Source organism: Hemiscyllium ocellatum, chromosome 19 (assembly GCF_020745735.1).
Source record: "Hemiscyllium ocellatum isolate sHemOce1 chromosome 19, sHemOce1.pat.X.cur, whole genome shotgun sequence".
Lineage (NCBI taxonomy): Eukaryota > Metazoa > Chordata > Chondrichthyes > Orectolobiformes > Hemiscylliidae > Hemiscyllium > Hemiscyllium ocellatum.
In genome coordinates this window covers 46915902-46940745 of record NC_083419.1, presented here as the reverse complement: position 1 = coordinate 46940745, position 24844 = coordinate 46915902, and the positions used below count along the sequence as shown (strand labels likewise).

Genomic DNA, 24844 nt, shown 5'->3' with positions numbered 1-24844 from the left:
CACCCGCACCAATCAACCACACTGCCCTGTGGCCCAACATTTCACCTCACCCTCCCACTCAGCCGAGGACATGGAGGTCCTGGGCCTCCTTCACCACTGCTCCCTCACCACCTGACACCTGGAGGAAGAACGCCTCTTCTTCCGCCTCGGAACACTTCAATCCCAGGACATCATTGTGGACTTCACGGAAATGTGGATAGAAGAGGAACAGGAATGGTTGTTGGAGGTTCCTGGTTACAGATGTTTCAGTAAGATTAGGGAAGTGGTAAAAAAGGAGGAGGTGTGGCGTTGCTAATTAGAAATGGTATAATGGCTGTAGAAAGGCAGTTCGAGGGGGATCTGTCTTTGGAGGTAGTATGGGCTGAAGTCAGAAATAGGAAAGGAGCAGTCACCTTGTTGGGTGTTTACTATAGGCCCCCCAATAACAGCAGAGATGTGGAGAAACCGATTGGGAAACAGATTTTGGAAAGGTGCAGGAGCCATAGGGTAGTAGTCATGGGCAATTTCAACTTCTCAAATCTTTAGATCAAGTAGATTGGACGGGGCGGTGTTTGTGCAGTGTGTCTGGGAAACATTTCTAACTTAGTATGTAGATTGTCCGACCAGAGGGGAGGCCATATTGGATTTGGTACTTGGTAACGAACCGGGACAAGTGATGGGCTTGTTAGTGGATGAACATTTTGGTGGTGGTGACCACAATTCTGTGACTTTCACCTTGGTTAAGGAGAGAGATAGGTGTGTGCACCAGGGTAGGTTTTACAATTGGGGGAAGTGTAAATATGGTGCTGCAAGACAGGATCTGAGGAGCATAAGTTGGGAGCATAGGCTGTCAGGGAAAGATGCCGTTGAAGTGTAGAACTTTTTCAAGGAACAAGTACGATGTGTCCTTGATATGTATGTACCTGTCAGGCAGGAAAGAGATGGTCATGTGAGGGAACCTTGGTTGACGAGGGAGGGATCTTGGGGTCTATGTTCATTGCTCTTTGAAAGTCGCCACTCAGGTGAATAGAGCTTGTAAGAAGGCCTATGGTATATTAGCGTTCATTAGCAGAGGGATTGAATTCAAGAATCATGAGGTGATGTTGCATCTGTACAGGACCTTGATAAGGCCACATTTGGAGTACTGTGTGCAGTTCTGGTCGCCTCACTTTAGGAAAGATGTGGAAGCTTTGGAGACGGTGCAGAGGAGATTTACCAGGATGTTGCCTGGAATGGAGAATAGGTCGTACGAGGATAGGTTGAGTGTGCTAGGCCTTTTCTCATTGGAACGGCGAAGAATGAGGGGTGACTTGATAGAGGTTTATAAGATGATCAGGGGAATAGATAGAGTAGACAGTCAGAGACTTTTTCCCCGGGTACAACAGAGTATTACAAAGGGACATAAATGTAAGGTGAAGGGTGGAAGATATAGGGGGGATGTCAGGGGTAGGTTCTTTATCTAGAGAGTGGTGGGGACATGGAATGCGCTGCCTATGGGAGTGGCAGAGTCAGAATCATTGGTGATCTTTAAGCGGCAATTGGATAGGTACATGGATAGGTGCTTAAGCTGGGACAAATGTTTGGCACAACATCGTGGGCCGAAGAGCCTGTTCTGTGCTGTATTGTTCTATGTTCGATGTTCACCAGTTTCCTCATTTCCCCTCCCCCCACCTCTCCCCAGCTCCAAACTTCCAGCTCAGCGCTGTCCCCATGACTTGTCCTACCTGCCTATCTTCCTTTCCACCTGTCCACTTCACCCTCCTCTCTGACCTATCACCTTCAACCCCACTCCCATTGACCTATTATACTCTATGCTACTTTCTCCCTACCCCAACCCTCCTCTCATTTATGTCTCCACCCTTCAGGCACTCTGCCTGTATTCCTGATGAAGGGCTTTTGCCCGAAAAGTCGATTTTCCTGCCCCTTGGATGCTGTCTGAACTGCTGTGCTTTTCCAGCACCACTCTAATCTAGAATCTGATTTCCAGCATCTGCAGTCATTGTTTTCCCCTTGAAGTCGACTGATGTTCAATGCTATTCATTAAACCTGTTGGACTATAACCTGGTGTTGTGTGATTTTTATCTTTGAGCTGAAAAATGTGTTGCTGGAAAAGCGCAGCAGGTCAGGCAGCATCCAAGGAGCAGGAGAATCGACGTTTCGGGCATAAGCCCTTCTTCATTCCTAAAGAAGGGCTTATGCCTGAAAAGTCGATTCTCCTCCTTGAATGCTGCCTGACCTGTTGCGCTTTTCCAGCAACATATTTTTCAGCTCTGATCTCCAGCATCAACAGTCCTCACTTTCTCCTAGTTGATTTTTAACTTTGTACACCCCAGTCCAACACCGGCATCTCCAAATCGATATTGTTATGACTGAGATGGGAGGGATGTACTGATTATCAAGCCCCACTATTCCACTGGTAACATTATTAGTATAAATTTGATGATTTAGTTACCGAAATGGATAATCATATATCTTTTGTACTACTATCCAGAATAAAGAACCTGTCACCAGATTTCTTTCGTGAACTCCAAATAATCTGCTTATTATAACAAAACTTACTCTTAGGTCAAATGAGAGACACTAGTTAACACCTAAGTTAAGATCTGGAATTAAAAGATGTCCTCTGAATCCAAAACATAAACACATTCAAGTTGCATAAACAGATATATGTCAGCAGAGAAGTTTGTTTCTTTAAAAAAAGTCAAACAGACTAAAAAAAACCCTGTTGATGAAGGGCCGAGGAAGAAGGGATAGAATGTGATGATTTCTTGTATTCACTGGATTTCCTGTTGATTCAGCCAAATTGCTGACAGCTGTAGACTAATGAGAGATGTGTAGTTTTGGTAACAAACAACCTGGGTTTGAATCTTTAAAATCTAGTCACATTTCGGATTCTCAGGGTACTCCGATTTGGTCTTATTTGGAATATATCAAGTTCTAAGAAAGTTCATATGCAAACAGAATTTCGAGGGAGAGACTTGCAGTTTCCTAGGTGTCTTCCTTATTGATTCCTTGTTCTGTAAAGCAGATTTCTAAGTCCAGAAAGAGTCGCTGAGTAACCATTATCATAAAGGCCCATAGACTTTTTGATGCCAAGTTTCTGCAAGTAAGACAATGAATCCCGTCTCTTATATCCTTGAAAACTTTGTCTCATTGTTTTCTCCAAGAACATCTGATTTTTCTGTAAATAGCAGGTACCTAACAATATACACCAAATTGTTGACCTTATTTGTTTAATACACAACATATCCAAACCATTCCAAATCTTATGATTTTTCCATATAGTCCTAAACTATAAACATGTATTAGTCCAAGGAACCTAACGGTGTTAAGATTTGTAAAGAGATCATGATTTTGCACAAAGTGCACCATAATATGAGCAATTATGGTACAATGCATTGAATAGATTTATCTGACGGTTTTGCCTAATTTTACTTTCAGTCTTTTGAAGCTACAACAGAAGCACGAGTCAGCACAAACCTCAATGATCGCATCGAGCAACTGGAGAAGGTAGTGGCACAATATAGGGATGAGGCTAACAAGGCCCAAGCAGAAGTGGACAGATTGCTTGAAATCTTAAAGGAAATGGAAAGTGAAAAGAGCGATAAAGATAAAAAGATAGCAGAATTGGAGAAGTAAGTTTTTTTTTTGTTCAACAAAACAGAAATGTTTTGATAATTGCTCTGTTAGTTGTGCTTCACATCTGAAAAACTAAATTTAAAATCATAATTCCACCCAGGAGTGATTTTCAAGGATAACTTGCACAGTAATGGATGGATTTATGGACTGGATTTTCATAATATTAGTGAAAAGGCAAGGTAGCTGGACAATATTTTTTGCAGCCTGTGGATGAACTGAATCAAATGTTATTTGATAGCATTGAGTCCAGTTAGCACAGAAGTTTGAATATTTTAAAGGTTCATGTTCGTTTTAAGAGTAAGTCTCTCTTTAAATTCCTGTGTTAATTCTTTTAATAGTTAGCATTTAAGTAAGAATTACTGTTTTAGTAAAATTTAAAACTAAAGTTTCTTTCATGCGTAAAAACAAGTGTTATGATCCCAACTGGTGGTACCATGGTGGTTAGTCAGTGAACATAGTCATAAGATGACACCAATGTATTCTTAACCAAACGACATACGAGTTTTTTTTTAAAAAGACACAAAATGAATATAAGCAAGTAACTACTTGAAATGGCCTTTTCCCATGCACCGTCCACAACCTTGCAGCAACTCAAATCTCAGTGAAAGATGTAAACACTGCATTGTTTTATTTTTCTTCACTTTTTGAAATCACCATTTTGAAATCAAGTTACTGGAATTCATTGAGAATTGAGATAGGATGCACAGCCTTGTGACATGTGTGCAGCTGGCAACAGGTCGCTGATTATTTTGTCCATGTGCTACCAGGTGCGAATGCTGGAAGTCATTGACCTGCTGACAGCTCTTTGGCTCCTGTGCTGGTGAACAGCTTGGAGTGTACAATAAAGGGTCAGAAGCCTCCGGGCTGTTGGAAGAGCAGGCTCTGGGTGTCTCTTTCTCTTTATTAAAAATTGCTGAAAGCTGAAGATGATCAGTTAGTTTCTCCCACCAGTTGCTGCATTCATTAAGAGGCTTTGCAATTGCTGAACCAGTTGTCCTGTGCATTTTGCAAAGAAAGAGCACTAAGAGCAAGAGGCCTAGGGAAGCAAAGGGGACATCTGGGACTGATGCTGTTGAACAGTGATTTCCCCAGATCTTTTTTTTCTCTCCGCCCATGACACCAGCATTTTTTTTTTGTTTGTCTGCTTCTGTCTATGTGTGTGTGTAGGAGTTTAAATGAGTGTTGAAAACAACAAATGCTGGAGATTCCAGAAGGTAAGACAGCAGCCATGGAGAGAGAGCAATCTAACATTTTGAGTTTAAATGACTCTTCATCAGAGTTTGCTGTCTCTCCATTGATGCTGTCTGACCTGCTGTGACCTCTAGCATTTGTTGTTTTCAGTGCAGATTCCAGTATCTGCAATATTTGCTGATACATTTTGTTTAAATGAGTGTTAAGAGTTTTAACTGGTATAGTTATATGTTGATTGTTCATAGTTTTGTTTACCTGTGCCTTGAACCTATTTATTTGTAATAAGTAGCAGTTTGTGAAGTATAGGAACATGGTCCGTGCTGTCTATTAACCTGACTTAATCAGAGAGATAAATTGTGGACGTTTTGTACTTTGATTAAATTGTTAATTCTTGTGGCAGCCCTGTGGTTAGTTAGACTCAAAACTCTGCACACTATTCCAAGTGTGTCATATTTTCTCCTCTTCAAAGGTCCTTCATCAGCTGGAATGGAGGATGCATTTGGTTTCTGGACTTCCCTTCTTCATGAATTTTAAATATTTTCAGGAAAATAATGCTCTAGATTTCCATACCCTTAGCATCAGCTGTTTCATCTTCTGGAGTTTTCTTCTTAACCACTCAGTACTTTTCTTCAACCTTGACTGTTTTGGGGACTGCAAAATAGTACTCCTGCTTTAGATTACTTTTCTTTCTGAATAGCCTGATTCTGTGACAGAGACCTGCACACTCCCTTTCTAAATCCACTTATTTCTGTCTCTGTCTCCCTGCACCATTGGACATTTAGCCCAATCTTCTCTGTTCTACAATGAAAGCAAAATATTGTGAATGCTGGAAATCTGAAACAAATACAGATAGTATTGGAGAAATTCGGAATGCCTGGCAGCATCTGTGGAGAAAAAAAAAACAGAGTACATGTTTGAGTCTGATATGACTTCTGAGGAAGAGTCATACTGTACTCAAAATGCATGTGAATGGACTCTCAGAAAATCTGCACCACTCTCAACTCAGGCGAAACTAAACTTGCCTTTCCCTCTGTAGCACATAAAATGCAGAAATACGTACCAAACTTATAGTTCATGGTGTTTGGATGTCACTGGCTCGGCATGCACTTATTGCCCATTCTAATTGCCCTGGACAAGGGTATAGGTGAATTGGCTCCTTAAATTGCTATGGCATTGGGGCATAGGACAAGCTGCAGTGCTGTTAACAAGCAAGGTCCTGGATTCCGACCTAGTGACTGTGAAGGAATGATAATATAGTTTCAAATTAGGATAACTTGAAGTGGAATGTGCAACTGTTGGTGTTCCTATGCCTCTGCTCCCCTGGTCTTTTTGTGTGCTGGAGGCCATGGATATATGGGGTGTTATCAGAAGAGCCATGGTGTCTTACTGCAGTGCATCTTACAGATGTGATGTATACATGCTAGTGTGTACCATCTATAAGATGAAGTTGAAAATCAGACAACACCAGGTTATAGTCCAACAAGTTTATTTGAAAATAGAAGCTTTTGGAGTGCTGCCCCATCGTCAGATAGCTAGTGGGACAGGATACAGAATAGGTCACAGAATTTATGAGTAAAAGATCAAAGTGTTATACAACTGATATGATGTACTAGACGAACTGAGATGGCTGCTAAGTCTTTAATCACTTTGAATGAGGATGCAGATTTCAATTGATTAATATATAAATCCCAGATTTTCTTTCAAGTCACTGCCCCAAGATAACTTAAGCTTTTATAAAAAAGTGACATCTCCACTCAGACAATGCATAAGGTTAGGGTCGCTGTGATTTTATTTCTAAAGTAAGAATTTGTAAGATGTCACGTTGACTGACTGTGGTTTTTGAACAAAATAGAATGTATCTATAAATACAAATGTGCAAATGCAAATTCACCCTATGCGCTCACGAGTACAAGTATATGCCTGTGAGAGGGTGTGTGTGTGTGTGAGCATGAGAGAGAGAGAGAGAGGGAATATATGGATGTAAGTTTGATCGCTGAGCTGGAAGGTTCATTTCCAGACGTTTCATCACCCTACTAGGTAACATCTTCAGTGGTCCTCTGCGTGAAGCACTGTTGATAATTCCTGCTTTCTATTGAGTTGTTGATGTCATTTCCTGTTCTTTTTCCCCCCGGGAGTGGTTGATGGGGCCTAACTCGATGTGTTTATTGATAAAAGTTCAGGTTGGAATGCCATGCTTCTGGGAATTCTCGTGCGTGTCTCTGTTTGGCTTGTTCTAGAATGGATGTGTTGTCCCAGTTGAAGTGGTTTCCTTCCTCATCGGTATGTAAGGATACTAATGAGAGAGGGTCATGTCGTTTTGTGGCTAGTTGGTGTTCATGTATCCTGGTGGCTAGTTTTCTGCCTGTTTGTCCAATATAGTGTTTGTTACAGTCCTTGCACAGTATTTTGTAAATAACATTACTTTTGCTTTTTGTCTGTATAGGATCTTTCAAGTTTTAGTGTGTTGGTGGGTGTGTGGGCTACTATGATGCCAAGGGGTCTGAGCAGTCTGGCAGTCATTTCCGAGATGTCTTTGATGTAGGGGAGAGTGGCTAGGGTTTCTGGGCATGTTTTGTCTGCTTGTTTGGGTTTGTTGCTGAGAAATCTGTGGACTGCTGGTTTGAAGTTCCCCGTTGACTGTTTGCTTACTGGCATAAAATTCACTAAAGAGGAGGAAAACAACATATTGCCATTCCTAGATGTCGCAGTAGAGCGAACAGCCAATGGGGATCATCAAACCAGTGTCTACAGGAAAACAACACATACGGACCAAATATTGAACTACAGAAGCAATCATCCCAACATCCATAAACGAAGCTGCATCAGAACATTATTTCAACGAGCCACTACACACTGCAGCACAGAGGAACATACGCAGAGCAGAGGAAAATCACCTATACAGTGTATTCAAAAAGAACGGTACCCAATGAACACAGTCCGCAGATTTCTCAGCAACAAACCCAAACAAGCAGACAAAACGTGTCCAGAAACCCTAGCCACTCTCCCCTACATCAAAGAACCTCGGAAGTGACTGCCAGACTGCTCAGACCCCTTGGCATCATGATATCCCACAAATCCACCAACACGCTAAAACAGCAGCTAATGAACTTGAAAGACCCTATACAGACAAAAAGCACAAGCAATGTTATTTACAAAATACTGTGCAAGGACTGTAACAAACACTACATTGGACAAACAGGCAGAAAACTAGCCACCAGGATACATGAACACCAACTAGCCACAAAACGACATGACCCTCTCTCATTAGTATCCTTTCATACAGATGAGGAAGGAAACCACTTCAACTGGGACAACATATCTCTTCTAGAACAAGCCAGACAGACATGCACGAGAATTCCTTGAAGCATGGCATTTCAACCTGAACTCTATCAACAAACACATCGAGTTAGACCCCGTCTACCACCCCTGGGGAAAAAGAACAGGAAGTGGCACCACCAACCCAAAGAAACCCAAACATAGAAAGCAGGAATTACCAACACTGCTTCACCCGGAGGGCCACTGAAGATGTCAGGAAATGAACCTTCCAGCTCCGTGAGCAAACCTACATCCAGAACCTCAACCTGAGCTACAAATCTTTTCAAAACTCGCAAAGCATGAATATATGAAAGAGGGTCTGTGTGTCTCTCTCTCGCTCACACTCTCTCTCTCTTGCTCTCGCTCTCTCTCAGTCAGTTCTAGAGTGCCTGCCTTCAGTGCTATTGCTGGAATGTTGTCAAGGACCATAATCTTTGCAGTGTCCTGTGCCTTCTGCCATTTCTCTTTATCAAATGGAGTAAGTTGAATGGAGTTAATACTACATAGAGTCATATGTTGTGAACATTCATTACATGTAGAATTTCTCAACCGGAATTAGATGAAGTGTAGCTAGTTAATTAGAGAGCTGGGTAAAACAAGGTATGCACAATAGCAGAGCAAAGTTCATTCATTCACATCAAAACCACTATAAATACAGGACTCGAAGGGTAAAATTGGCATTGACTGGAGTTGGAAAGGCATAGAAAGCTTAGGAGTTTGGTTATGTGGAATTCGGTAAAATTGGAGATTGAGGCTTACCTTTGCTTTCCTTTCTTAACCTTTTTGAAATGAATCACTTGAGCTGCTTTGCACACACTCACTTTCAAAAACCAAGTGAAAAACTAGAGTGATTTCAAAGGACTGTGGTGAGCTGATCTGCTGATAAGTGGTGTGGAGGTGCCAGTGTTGGACTGGTGTGGACAAAGTTTAAAAAAAGGCACACAATGCTAGGTTATAGTCCAGCAGGTTTATTCGAAAGTACAAGCTTTCGGAACGCTATTCCTTTGTCAGGTAGCTAGTGAGGCAAGAACCTGACGAAGGAGCAGCGTATTTCCAAATAAACCTGTTGGATTATAACCTAATCTTGTGATTTTTAGCTCTGATGATAAATGGTTATGTGATGCTTTCAATTGTACCTGATTTCAGAACTTATTAGATGCAGTTCTAACTGATTAAATTAATAAATTACAACTTAACTATTTCATACACAGAAGTGAGGGAGAACATTGTGCCACAGCTGGGGGATGTGAGAACTTCTGGACCTGAAAATGATCCAGGGCAAACACAATAGAAAATATCTAAAACTGCAGGAATCTAACTCCGTGTTATTGAGTTGGAGACATTGAGTTGTCAAAGAGAGAGGATCTCTGGACTCTCTGTTCCAGAAATCGGTTGCACTACTTTATGTAGAGAGGTATGGGGCCTTGATGCTGAGGCAGGTTAGGTGTTGGAGGAAATTATAATGCAAGGACCTCGGGTATTGTTACCATCTAACAAGTTTAATGTACCCATCTATGTGGACAAAAGCAAGGAGGAGGATAAGGAGCAAACTGACTAGACATCTTGGTTCAGGACCCCTCCAAGTGGGGAGAGTGAAAATAAATGCTGTAGTAGAGGATAGTATAATGAGGGACATAGCCAAGAGTACAAGTCTAGAAAGCTCTCGGGTGAAGCTGGTTAGCTGAATAATTGGTTTGATCCAGTTCAGAAATATTGTTTTTGGAGCCCATAAAAAGGAGGAAATCTCAGTCCTGCTTGCTGCACTATGAGTATTGTTTAGCTAAACGAGATGCTTTGGAGTTGGGTGAAAACAGGGAGTTTTGAGAAGTAAATTGTAAGCGGTAATTAGTAATTAAATTTAATTTGAAGGCTTATCTTCATGCTAAATTGTTTTTTTTTAATCTGTTAACTAAAAGGTGCTCTGTTTGATTGGGTATAGGTATAGTTTTAATTTCTGAAACAGGAGTCAGATGTGTCAATCTCTGGTAAAGTTGGTAAACCGAACAACTTGTTTGATCCAGTTCAGAAGCATTGTTTTTGGGGTCTGCATAAAGGAGGAAACCATAGTCCTGATTCGGTAAATGAAAGTGCTTTGGAGTTAGATGAGTCCGGGAGAAGGTAAAACTAAAGGGCAATACAGTGGCTACCAGCTTGATTCCACCCTCAGGTAACTTCTGTGTGGAGTTTGAACACTCTCCTCCTGTCTGCATGGATTTCCTCTGGGTGCTCCGGTTTCCTCCCAAGGTCCAAAGAGTATGGATTAAGTGGATTGGCCAAGCTAGGTTGCCTGTAGTGTCCAGGGATGTACAGGTTAGATACATTAGCCATGGGATGTTTAAGGTTACAGGGTGGGAACATTTGTCTGTGTGGGATGCTCTTCAGAGAGTCAGTATGGCCTGCTTTCACACTGTAGGGATTCTATATCCTATGAAAGACTGAGTGCGATGCTTTGTCTCAGTCTGGGCAGTTCAGAAAGTGACATGGTGCCAGTGGAAACAGCCAGTTGGTAAGTGATATCTGCAGAGCATTTTCTTCCAATTTGTAAGCAGAATTCATTAACTGAAATAAAGGTCTGGACTTTCAATTATAATATAAGTTTGAAACGAGGAAAGGTTCCTAGCTTAATTACATTTTCTTTAAGGGAGTAACTAGTGTAATATTGAGAGAATTGATACGAGACCTCAAACCACTGATGTTCTCCTCTTATGCAATATAGGAAGTAAGGGACGCATTCAGTGTTTCTGATGACTGTGTGCAAGAGGTTTATCCTGCTGTAGTGACTGACTAAGTGCATTTTGGAACTGGAGCTGCAGTTGAATTCACTGTGGAGCATTTGAATGCTGAGAATGTTGTGGATAGTACGTTTAGTGAGGTGGTCACACTGAAGGTGAGGATTACACAGGCAGAAAGGGAATGGGTGACCACCCGACAAAGTAAAAGGCTCAGTAAGGAAATGCAAGAGTCCCTTGTGGTTATTCCCATTTCAAACAGATCTACTATTTTGAAGATTTTTGAAGGGTGAGATAGTGTCTCAAGGGAAAGCAGAATCAGCCAAGTTCATGGCACCACATGCATAGCAGGGAGGGTTATAGCGATAGGGTATCCACAGTAAGGTGTGCAGGCAGGCACTTCTGTGGCTGGAGATGTGAATCCAAGATGGTATGTTGCTTCTCTGGTGCCAGGGTCAGGGAAGTCGTGGAGCGGCTGCAGGCTATTCTGGAATGGGAGGGTGAACAGACAGTGGATGTGGTGCACATAGATACCAATGACATAGGTAAACAAAGGGATGAGGTCTTAAAAGCTGAATATTGGAAGTTATGCTTTGGAGATGCTGTTGTTGGGCTGGGGTGTACAAAGTTAAAAAATCACACAACACCAGGTTATAGTACAACAAGTTTATTTGGAAGCACTAGTTTGGAGTTGTCCGCAATAGGCCAAGTGAATTTAAGGGCAGGAAGTGGAGGTTGTGTCCCCTCCACTGCTCTAAACATCCACTAAACGCAATAAAGACAGGGTCCCCTTTGACTTCACCTACCACCCCACCAGCCTCTGCATTCAACATATCATCCTTAAACACTTCACCAACTCAAATTAGAACCCATCACCGAATATCATTCTCTCCCCATCCCTCTTTCTCTTCCACAAGGACTGTCCCTTCGCCAATCCTTGGTTTGCGCCACCCTCCCCACCAACCCCCCCCAAGTACTTTCCCCCGTAACCGTCGAAGATGCAAAACCTGCCAGCACACCACCCCCCTCACCTCCATCCAGGGTCCCAAACAGTCCTTTCATGTGAGACAGGTTTACTGTATCAGGTGCTCCCTATGTGGTCTTCTCTGCATCGGTGAGATCAAACGTAAACTAAGGGCACGTTTTGTTAAGCATCTCAACCAAGCCCATGAGATCGACCTGACCTCCCAGTCACTGTCAATTTTAATTTCCCTTCCCACTCTGTTCCGATATGACCATCCTCGGCCTTCTCCATTGCCACAGTGAATCAGACTGCAAATTGGAAGAACAACAACTCTGGCAGCCTACAGCCCAGACAATTCAACATTGAGTTCTCCAATTTCAAATGACCTCCCTTCCCGTCTCCCAACTCCCATTACAGCCCCCACTGCCACTCCTCTGATCGACCCTTCCTTCCAGCTACCAACCAGATTCATTCCACCCATTAACCTACCAGGTTGCACCCTCTACCTGTGTTCACCTATCCCTACCTCACCACCCCATCAATCTCCTCAGCCAAAACATTTCCCCATCCCCTCTTTTATCTACAGCTCCCTTTACACCCACCCCGAGTCCTGAAGAAGGGTTATACCTAAAACGTCGACTTCTCCACCTTCTGATGCTACCTGGCTTGCTATGTTCTTCTGGCTCCTGCTTGTCTACCTTGGATTCCAGCTTCTGCAGTTTTTCTCTTTGTCTCGTGATAAAGGGACAGCATATTATCATGTGATTTTTTTTTATAAACATTTTTATTGAAAACCTTTTTAATTCTTTTACAAAACATTTATGTACAAAAGAGAAAGAATAATACCATCAAAACAGGAAAAAAAAGGCAGTACAAAAAAGGCCATAACACAGTACCATTGTTAATAAATGACCTATCATTCTACCAAAATAGACATATCTACTTACCTTAAACTAAACTACAAACATATTAAATAAATACTAACTTAAACTACATTGAAATAACTTAAATTCAATAATATCTCACTACTTTATTCTATCTCACTCATCATACCTCCACTGAGGCTCCCACCCCTGGGAGCACCGTCTACAGTACCAATATTCTTTATCCCACAGTTTCCTCCTCCTGGCATTCTCCAGGCACCCATCACCAGCCTACGTCATCCCATTAGACCTGGTGGTTTTTCTGACGTCCAGTTCACCAGGATGTTCTTCCTTGCACAGTGGGTAAGAATATTACACAACCTCTTCCCATGTTCCCCCAGAGAGGGCAAATTTGGCCACCCCAAAAGAAGGAATACTGGATCCACGTTAATTTCAATCCCCAGGATAACCTTTAGCTCCCTTACTATAGCATTCCAGTTTATCTGGATCTTATAACAGGACCAGTAACAGTGTGTGAGAGTGTCTATACTAATTTTATATTTGGGACACCCTGATGATACTCTCTCTTGAACTTAGCTAGCCTCTCTGATGCTATATGAGCCCTGTGTAAGATCTTGCATGTCCTGTGCTCTCTTAATATTGAGATTTTCCTTACATTCTCCCAGATGTCTTCCCAATACTCCGATGAAATATTTTCTCCTAACTCTCGATTCCATGTCCTACAGAGTCCTTCCATTGTCCCCCAGGACGCGACCTTTCTGTAAATGATATAAAGTACGAATGAAAGAACACCCACATCTTTTCTCCACATCTGATGTGTAACACTGAACCAGCAGTATGGTCTTTCTCTGAGCTGGAAATATTGGAAAAGGTCCCTATTAGGCAATCCTTATTTCTGATTTAACTGACTAAATGACATCAGGACCTCCCCCTCAAATAAGTCCCAGACAGAAAGTTCCCTTATTCTCCCATGCCTTAAAGCCAGAGTCCATTGTCCCAGGTTTAAATCCTTGCGCTTCCACCAACGGAGTAAGTGGTGAAATCTTAGACAAATTGCCCTCGACTTCCCTCATTATTCTCCAGGCTTTTACTGTATTTAAAATAATTGGACTTTTACATTGCTGGGTCACGGATTTCATCTTGTCCATGAATAATAAATTAGTTAAAGGACATCTCGTCTGTGAGGTAATGTGATTTTAATCTACGTATAAACTGGAAAAATCAGATTGACGATGGTAGCATACATAAGGAGCTCATAGAATGCTGTGAAAGAGTTAAATTTACTGCTTAGACCAATAGATTCTGGAATCAACCAGAGAACAAGTTATATAAGACTTGTGTAACGGAGCAAAGTTAATTGTTGACTACAGAATAAAGCACCCTGAGGTTACAGTGACAACAATTTGATTGGATTGTGAATCCAGTTTGAAAAGGAGAAAGGTTGGTCTCAAACTCATATTTTAAACACAAATAAGGGCAGCCATGTGAGTTTGAAAACTGAACGAGCTTCTGACACTGCAGTGGATAGATTAATAGAGAAGCCATAGTGGATATTTAAGGGCGTGTTTCAGAATATAGAATAAGTATTTTCCTACAATAAAGAGAAATTTAAAGGGACGGATTTACTACTGTGGTTAACTAAAGAATTTAAGGAAAGCATCAAAGTTAGAAAGACCTTGCACAAAGAAAGATGGTTGTGATTGTTTAAGATAGTCATCTCCGCTCCAGAAAAAAATGGAGATTTCAAAAACTGACTGCATTATGTATGTTCTCCATTTGTTTTACATTCTCTGCCCCATTTCCCACCCTTCAACCCCTCCCCAGCTTTGCCTGTGTCTTGTTTACTTTACAGATTCTGTCCCTTTCATTCCTTAATTTACATTCATTTTAGATCCCCTCTTTTTTTCTTTCACCACCAGAAACAACCTCTTTGTCTTTTGTATTGGGGTTGTACATTTTTCCCCCCTTTTTCCTCCTCTGCCTCTGTCAAAAGGATATTTTTTAAAAAAAGTATTTTTCAACACCGTCAGTTCTGAAGAAGAGTCATATTAGACTTGAAACGTTAACTCTCTTTCTCTGTCTGCAGATGCTGCCAGATCACTGAGTTTCCCCAGCATTCTCTGAATTTGTAACAGGGAACTGTAGACCAGTTAGCTTGATATCTGTTGTGCAGAAGGTATCGAAATTGATCATTAAGGAGGTTATACCATCGAAGCCTTGAGAAATCTTTTAATGTATGTTCCCAAATTTGCCTCATTAATTACTAATCTCACCCCGCTCACCTGTTGAAATCAGCAGCCCTTTACCTATAGCATTTTTAAAAGCCCATTATGCATCTGTACAAGCATTGGCAATCCAGCATTGCCCCTTACTGGCAATATCATGGCACAGCAGCCACAAAGCCACACTGCTCATGGCACAAAACTGACATTCATTCTACGTACAACTGCATTCTCTCACCCTAATCACTCTTTAAACACTATGTCATGTAGTTTACCTGGCCTAGTTACATCCTGTCTAAAACCCTCGAAGTCCTCACTACTTTGTCCTCCAAATCAACTGGAGTCCTGCTGCTACTCATTGCCCAGGAACATTACATAGAAGTAATCAGACAACTCCAAACATGTGGTTTGAATTATCAGCAATGTTCATTTACGGACAGATGCGCATGCGCGCACGCACATGCGCACACACAGAGTCTGACATGATCGACTGCTATTGTTTATTTCATGATGGTCTTTCTCATCCACTGAATGCTAATTGGATCCTGTCTGCACCTAGCCCACCAGAGTTTGGTCATGTAAGAATAGCATTCTCCTCCACAATGTCCTTGTTCTTCTTGTGCAGGTGTGCTTGTTTTCCTAATTCCTCAGCATTATTCACATTGTCATATTGCCTGCTCCAGTTGTGCAGAGTACAGCACACTAGAGTGAGGCAGCATATTCTGTCAGGACTATACTGGAGAGTCTCCCACAGACTGTTCAAAGTAGTACATCAGTATCTTTACCATCTGTGCCCCAACTGCTTGGGTTGCAGCATGTGCACCAATCCAGTGAAGGTACTGCACAAACTGTGTGTGACCAACACATTACATCAAAAAGAGGTGTCCTGCACTTCAGCCCTCTTCCCATCCCGGACCCACATTGTTCATTCAATTTAAATCATTCAGTGAAGTGCATCATAATAATTATGACATGAGATGGAAATTTCTCCCTCCTCTCACAGCACCTTCAGAGTTTCACAAGTGATGGGATGCTTTCAGCCACTTTTTACATTGTTTTACTTTATTGTCACTAAGTCATTGCCACTAGCTGCTCACCATTGAGTTGCCAGTGTTAGATTTTCAAGCACAATGGCATGGTGAAAATTGCCAATGACCAGCATTTGAATCCTCTGCTCATTCACTTCGCATGCATGGCAAATGGTTGAAGAAATGTTTGGAAATTAAATGTAACTGGAATTTGTAATTACATGCTTCATCTATTAGCCCCTTCAATGTCCTGGAATCCAGCAGAGGCTACAATATGATCTTATATGCTTCCAGTCCATAAAATTTGTTTCCTTCATTCCTTTAAGATATTTTAGTAATTTTATACTATGCGTAGAATTGTAACAGCTAAATGCAGACAGTGAGCCGACAACCCTGAGAAAACAGATGCTTCCATTATTGAACTGATTGCTTAGTACCAAAGAATTATCTTAGTTATTTACAAGCCAGAATATTTGGTATTTTCATACATAAAATCATAATGAAGTCACCTGCGATATGTCGAAATATAGGACAGATAAACCTCTTCTTTTGATAAATGAATAGGACATGACGTGGTGCTAAACTTAAACACAGTTTCAGGATCTGAAGAATAGAGGAGCTGAAATTCACGTAATCAGCATTTCTTAAAATGTTCTGGTTATTGTCACTGCAATAGAATTTTGTTGTTCAGGAAGATATTGTCAGTTAAATTTATTTCTCTCTTTGAATCTTTCTTTACCTATCGTAAAGTGCTTCATGTTGGAGTGAGTTTTGATTATGTAAACTGTTTAAGTAATGTTTTACACATCGAAGGTGTTCACTAATTTCTTAAAATCTTTTTTTCAAATCTGTCTGGATTGTCACCTGCAGCCTGGCATCAAGGTCAGTAACCATTTTTATAAAGGTGCTTGATGTCCTTTTTGTCTTAGTGCTGGAAATAAAACATCGTTGTCAACGAACAAATTGTAAAAATACTGAAAGTTTATCAGTTACGACTTGCCTTTTTACAGTTATTTTTCTTCCTTGTAACTCAATCTATATTTAACTAAGTAACTGAATCAGCCAAACAAAAACTAAAGCATGTGTGTGAATCCTTAAATTATTCACCAGTGAAAAAAGCCGCTGAATTTAGGTGGTCCACATTCTATATTTGCCTTTTTTTGTGCTGAAAGGAAAGAGAAGCTGGGGAAGAAATAGGTATTCTGTTGTACCTTTGAATACTTGTATTTTTTTGAATCAATTTAAAATCTAATTACTGCATTGGTAATGGCTTTGTGGTATTATGGCTAGACTTCTCATCCAAAGATTCAGGAAATGTTCTGCTGTAAAAAAAAACCTGAAAGAACTGCAGATGCTGTAAGTCAAAAACAAAAAGCAGAAATTGTTGGAAAAGCTCAGCAGTTCTGGCACATCTGTAGAGAGAAATCAGTGTTAACATTTCTGGTCCAGTGACGCTCCCTCAGAACTGGTTTGGTGGATTTCAGTTGCCAGTGCCAAGGTTAGCTTGGCCCCAGTGCTACTGATTCAGCAGGTTGATTTCTAAGTGACATAGCTGGTAGACTGGACTTGCTGAGGGAAAAATATTCCTTACCTCATCCATGGCATCTGCTTTCCGTAGATGTATCTGCCCATGACTATTAGTAGCAGTGACCACTGTACAGTTTCTGTGGAGACAATGAGGCAAAGCTGCAAATGTGTTGCTGGTCAAAGCACAGCAGGTTAGGCAGCATCTCAGGAATAGAGAATTCGACGTTTCGAGCATAAGCCCTTTTTTTACAATGAGGCAAAGCCCCACCTTCACACTGAGAATGCATCACATTGTGTTCTGTGGTACTGTTATCAAGTTAAATGGGTCAGACATTGAGTAGAGTTCATAACTGAAGACTGAGCATCCATGAGGCACTGCATCTGCAACAGCAGAATCATACTCCACAAACTGCAATCCCATGGCTAGAAATATCCCCCACTCTACCATTACCATGAAACTGCAGTTAACCATGGTTCAATGGAGAGTGCAGGAGAGTGTGCCAGGATTAACACTAGGCATAGCTAAAAATGAGGTGTCAACATGGTGAAGCCACAAAACAGTACTATTTGCATTCCTTAATAAATGGCATATGCAGCAATTGATGGATGAAGTTAAGCGATTCCACTACTCTCAAACTAGATCCAAGTCCTGCAACATAGAGTTGTGAATGGTGGCAGACATTTGAACAAGCGACTGGAGGAAAAGGCTTCACAAATATCGCCATCCGCATCGGTACAAAAGATAAGACTGAAGCATTTTAAATAGTCCTCATTAGAAATACCTGGTGGATGATCCACCTTGGCCTCCTCCAGAGATCTTCAGCATCACAGACAGCAGTCTTCAGTCAATTCAATTCACTCTATATGATATCAGGAAATGGCTAGTGGCATTGGGCAGTGGAAGGGCTATGGACCCTGACAACAGCATTGAAGATATGTGCTTCAGAACTTGCTGCATCCCCTGCCAAGCTGTTCCAGTACAACTACAATAATGGCATCTAACTGACAATGTGGAAAATTACCTAGGTATGTCCTGTCCAGAAAACACAGGACATTAGTCTACACTTGATCTTCAGTGAAGTGATAGAAAAGGTCATTATCACTGATGTTCAGTTTGGGTTCTGCCACACCACTCAGCTCTTGACCTCATTGCAGTCTTAATTTAAAAGTGCTCAGAAGAGCTTGGTTCTAGATATGAGGTGAGTATGTTTGCCCTTGATATCAAAAACATATTTGGCATCAAGAAGCTGGAGCAAAACTGAAGTTAGCAGTAATCAGGAAACTTTCTGCTGATTGGAACATACATAGGTGATGGTAGTCGTTTAAGGTCTGTCATCTCAGCTCCAGGATATTGCTGCAGGAGTTCCACAGTGTAGATATTTTCTTTATCAAACTATTTAGAGGTGTTATGCACAGAGTAAGTGAGGCTTGAATCCATGCCACTTAGGCCAGAGGTAGGGACTGTCATAGCACCATAACAGCTCACTTTGTCAGGGAAGTGCCCCAAGCCTATCATCTACAGGTGCTTCATCATTCACCTTCTCTCCATCATGTAGTCAGAAGTGATATGCTGTCATGAGTGAACAATGTTCACCATTTGTAACTCTTTGGATACTAAAGTAGTCTTTTTTCAAATACAGCAAGACCTGGACAATATCCAAGCTTGGACTGAAAAGAGGCAAGAAACATTTGTGCCACACAAATGTCAGAGAAGGCCCATCTCCAGCAAGATAGAATCTAACCATGGTCTCTTGATATTCACTGCTGTTAATGTCACTGAATCCCCCACTCCCAATATCCTGGGGTGAGACTTGATCAGAAACTGAACTGGATTACCTATAGAAATACTTGGGCTATCAGAGTAAGTCAGAGGCTTGGAAATCTGCAGCAAGTGATTTATTTCCTGACTGGCCAGTGCTTGTCCTCCACCCACAAGGCACAAATCAAGAGAGTGACATGAGCAGTACAGCTCCGCTAACACACAAAACTAGACACCATCCAGGACAAAACAGCCCACTTGATTTGTACCACATCCACTCCCTCCACCACCAATGCTGAGTAATGGCAATGTGTACCATTTACAAGGCATATTGCAGAAATTTGCCAAGGTTCCTTAGAGCATCTTACAAATCTATGACCATTTCTTTCTAGAATGGCAAGGGAAGCAGATACATAGACACCACAACTTGCCATTGCCCTTCTGACCCACTGATATTTCTGAATTAGAAAGATATCACCGTTCCTTCACTGTCACTGGCTCAGCATCCTGGAACACTCTTCCTCGTCTGACTACAGTATGTGGACTGCAGTAGTTCAAGGAGGCAACTCATCGTCACTTTCTCAAAGGCAACTGGGGAAGGCCAATAAATGTGAGCCAGCAATGCCCACCTGCGATGTATGAATAAAAAAGAACAATGGGCCAAGCAAGAAATTGAAACATCACAGGGCTTGAGACCTATGCCAAGAAGAGCTGAAAGCTGTTGGTTTTCATTCAAAGTTGTTTACTGTGACCAAAAAAGGTTTTCAGCAGGCTGTGACAATTTTGTTCGCTCACTCTGGGAAGTGTTGAAAACCATTAATAAATTTCTTCCTTTTAGCTGGTTGAAATATCTTGCAAAATACATTCCTGAATCTTCAACTGTCCAAAGATTTTATGCTGGGGCCACATTGCAATATTTGTCTCACCCACAAGACTACTGAACAAATTTCTGAAAGATAATGTTATCCAAAATTACCTTGCTGCTCAGCAAAACAACAAAATAAGTTCATTTTTTTGAACCAGCTACAAATGAAAAGTTTCATTTTTGTTAGCTTGCTTTCTTGTCACAATATTTAATGGATTTAATGGAACATCTGGCATTGTATGTGTGCTTGTATAAATAGTAAATATTTGCTCACAGGCTTGCTTCGGATTTATTTGCCTTAGAGATAAGGAGGCCATTCAGTCCATCAAGTCTGCTCTGCCGTGCAATGAGACGTGGATCTGAATCCTCAAGCCCACTTTCCTGTCTTTTCACCATAATCCATGAATCCATTACTGACTTATAAATCTGTTATCACTGCCTAAAGTATACTTAGTGACTCAGCCTCAATAGCCCTCTGCAGTAAAGAATTCCACAGATCCACGATGCTCTGACAAAAGAAATTGCTTCTCATCTCTGTCTTAAATTTGTGATCCCTTATGCTGAGATTATGACGTCTGGTCCTCAACTCTCTCACAAGTGGAAACAAAAATTCTGCATCTACCTTGTGAAGTCCCTGAAGAATCTTAGGTTTCAATAGGGTCACATCTCATTTTTCTATATTCTAACAAGTGCAGGCCCAATCTACTCAACCTCTCCTCATAATACAGCTCCTGTGCACCTGGTATCAGCCTAGCAAATCTTCCAGTATATCTTTCCTGAGTTAAGAGGCCCAAAACTGTTGCCAGCATTCCAGCTGAAGTCTCTCTAGTGCCTTGTACAGTTTTAGTAAAACCTCCCTACTTTTATTCTCCATTCCTTTTGAAATAAAGACCAACATATTTCTTGCCTGTCCTAATGCTTGCTGAACTTGGATGAGGACTAGTGACTCATGGATGAGGACTCCCAAATCTCTCTCTTCTGTAGCTTTATACAGTCTTTCTCTGTTTATGTAATGTTTAGCTCCTGTATTTTTCCTGCCAAAGTTCATAAAGTCACATTTCAATATTATAGTCCATCTGCCAAGGTTGTGCCTACTCTCATAACCTGCCTGTGTCTCTCTGAACTCTTTGTATCACTACTTGCTTCCCACCTATTTTTCTGTCTTTCGCAGACATTCACTCCCCTCGACCAAGTCGTTAATAAATGTTGTACATAATTAAAGCCCTTGCACTGACCTCTATGGTGATCCACTAGATATAGATTGCCATTCTGAAAATTATGTCCCTTACGCCAACTCTGTCTTCTATGAATTAATCATGGTAATATTCCATGCTAATTTACTCCTTGTAATGACATATTTACTTATTAAATAGCCTAATGTATGGTACCTTATGAAGCTTGTTATTGTTGCACATTTGGGCCACCTAAGGAAGTAGCCAGGTTGACTGCAACTGTAATCTCTGTTAAAAATTTATGTAAGTAAATTGTATGTAGATAAATTAGAAATTATTTTAATTTTATGAGCTTCTTTCATGAAGTGTGAAACCTCTTCCACTCTACAAACTACAAACAGGCTAAACCAGCAAAATGGCAGGCAATATGGACAGTCCGTTATATAATAATCCTGACAATAGCAACCATCACAACCTTTCATGCCTCGCAGTTTTGCCATATTGACAGTAAGGCAGCCGTTAAGACTTTGGGCTGATGCTCTCAGCTGGCTCTATTGGTCCAGTTTCATCATATTTGTCGTCCACTTCAGTGCTGTACCTGCTTCCAGTAAGTTGTAACTCTTGAGTAATTGGAGTACTCAGGCTAGAACTTTATCCAGAGTTACTGAAATATTTCTTGCAGTTCAAAATTTTAAACCTACTTTGTTCTTGCTGTATAGGTTGTTTTCCTGTAACGCACATTTAGTCAACACAATTTGGCTGTAATGCGCTTGGTGAATTGGGGAACGATTTTTAAAAAAATGCAAACTCCCATTGGCTATCACGAGATTCTATCCCTGATTACCTTAAGACCACTCTAAGTGTTTCTTTAGGTCAAGCAAAGGAGGTTGGATGACAGGCCAAATTTTTTCTGATCTTATTTCTGATGTTTTTGAGGGTGTTTTTGGAAATTATTGCAGGAGAAAAGATTTGGATTTCAAGATTCTTCTCATTCTGGTCAATGCACTAAGCCATCCTCCCACCATTTAGTGAGTTTTCTGAAAACATCAAAGTGCTATTTCTACCTCTGAAGCCCCCTCATTCAATTCATGGACCGGGATACAACAGCAGCTTTTAAAGCTTATTATTTAAGGCGTATAGTCAGGAAGCTGATTGCAGCTACTGAGCAGGATAACGAGGACAGTGTTCTTCAAGTTTGGAAGAACTTTAACATTAAGAATGCTATTGACATCATTGTGGAAGCCTGGGGTGATGTCAAAGGACTGCTTGCATGCAATTTGGTTGAAGCTTCTCCCAGATTTTCTTCATGATTTTTAAGGTGTTGAACTGCCAAAGGTGCTTCCAAAAATCAAAGAATATTGTGTTGCTCTTGCAAAGCAAGTTGGTTTTGAAGAAGTGGAGACTGATGTTAAACAACTTGTTGCTGCAGGGGAAATTGAAGCTCAAGATGAAGACGATAGAGTGCAGCACCACAAGAACTTTCCACTTCTCTTTTGTCTTCTATCCTGAGGGAAATTGAGAAACAGTTGCAATTCCTAGAAGATAATGACTACAGTGCAGAATGCAGCAAAAACTAGATGCCTTTTTTTAAGCCAACCCCAAGAAACAGTCCGAGGACAATGAACAATAGTTGACTACTTCTGGACTAAATATTTTCTTTCTTCTTAACCCTGCACCCAGATCTGCACTTGAAAGTAGTGATGATGCTGACAATGAACCTCAGCCTCTGTCTTAATACAGTAGTGTAACTCAGCAAACTCAGAAATCCCTTAAAGTATTAAGTTTATTCTATTATTTCATTAAAATATATTATTTTAATATTTAGACGGTGCTATTGTTTGTGTTAGGCTACCTTCTATTCTTGTTTCGATTTTCACTGATACTTTTGGGAGCTCACCCCAAATTTGTTTTTCCCATGGCCCCCATTATTTCTATTGCGCACTTCTCTACAACATGAGGTAGCTCAAGAATGTAACCACCACGTTATAGTAGAACAGACTGAAGGTCATTTTTGTCACTGGAGCTTAATGGTGATCAATTGGTGATTGAGAATTCAGATTTTTCTGTTTTTAATAAAGCGTTGTGGTAAATATTGGGGTATAGCTAATGGTTTCAGTGCAAACTTTCATTCAGCTGTTTGTCAATTATAAATTATTCATCAAAACTAGAGTCACCAAAAAATCCAGTGACGTACCTGGGAGAAATGTCTTCCCCTAAAGAAGCTTAAAAATATGGAACGTATTACTCGGTGGAGTATTTTTGACAAAAAGCATGGATATATTTAAGGGGACATGAAATAAAGGAAAAAATAGTGTTAAGCAAAGAGAAATATGGAGGGGACTTGTCTGAATCATAAATATTGGCATAGCTCAATTCGGGTGAATGGCTTGTTCTGCACCAGAGAGTTAATACGTATAGTTAGTAAAACTTTGAGCAAAATTCAAGCATTCATGATAATCTAAAAATTCTAAAACACTGCATTGATGGTTTGGAAATTGCAGCTAAACCGTACACTTTTTTTGTACATTTATTTTGTTTTTCTATCATGGTATTCATTTTTACTAGAATAGCAGCAGCAGCACATGAGTTTGATAAAGATGGTGCTTTAGAGGCTCACGTTATCTTAGAGACCCTACATTTGGCCTAACACCTCTGCACCGATCCTCCGAAGGGTAACCCAACCAGACCCATTCCCATAATACTCTACTTTCCCCTAACTAATGCACCTAATCTACACATCCCTGAACACTCTGGGAAATTTAGCATGGCCAATTCATCTAACCTGCACATCTTTGGACTGTGGGAGGAAACTCACGCAGACACAAGAAGAATATACAAACTCCACACAGACTGTTACCCGAGGCTGGAATTGAAGCCGGGTCCCTGGTGCTGTGAGGCAGCGGTGCTAACTACTGAGCCACCATGATAGACAATCTCAGTTCCTGTATATCCCATATGGTACTATAAGTTTACTTTGTAAATTAACAGGAATTGATCTAATGTTCAATAATGTTTAATGAAATGTTTCTGGATTCAGAAATATTATTGAAAACAAGGTATTTACTGAGATATTTTTGGCACTTCAATTTTATCACAAAAATGTTGTCAGACCTTCATAGTAAAGCTAGAATAAATTGTGCTTTTAAAAACTTTCTTTGGTTTCCTAACATGTACCACTGCAACTGCTCAAATTATTTCATGTCTGAAAGCACTACAATTTTCCATTTCTTTGTTGTTTATTTTGTGGTTTATTATTCAAACCTCAAGATGAGTAGAAAACCTGAAATAGTATGAAAAAAAGTCAACTTTCGAAGAAGAAACCAGTGAAGAGTTGAGGCTGAACATTTCTGTTTGTAAACTTCTTGCTGGATATTCAGGAGACAGACTGTAGGCATTTGTTTGAAGAAGTAAAAGACAGTATGCTTTTGTTGCTGAGATTAGGACTCTTGGAAAAATCTATGTAACTAGGTGGGGAATGTTAAAAGGCTTTGCTACGTTTAGTCAGATGGTTGCTGTGTTCTTTGACCACATGAAACACAGCCTGAATACCTGTAAGAAGGAAAGCATGTT

The 24844-nt window shown here is 40.7% G+C and overlaps 1 protein-coding gene across 5 annotated transcripts in view; it reads left to right on the top strand.

The window, feature by feature from the left end:
- erc1b (ELKS/RAB6-interacting/CAST family member 1b) overlaps positions 1-24844 on the top strand; it is an 850092-nt gene that overhangs the window by 191623 nt on the left and 633625 nt on the right. For all 5 annotated transcript variants that reach the window (XM_060839426.1, XM_060839431.1, XM_060839427.1 and 2 more), the window contains one exon: positions 3421-3614. In XM_060839426.1, coding sequence (XP_060695409.1) covers positions 3421-3614 — 194 coding nt within the window. The remainder of the gene's footprint in view (positions 1-3420; positions 3615-24844) is intronic.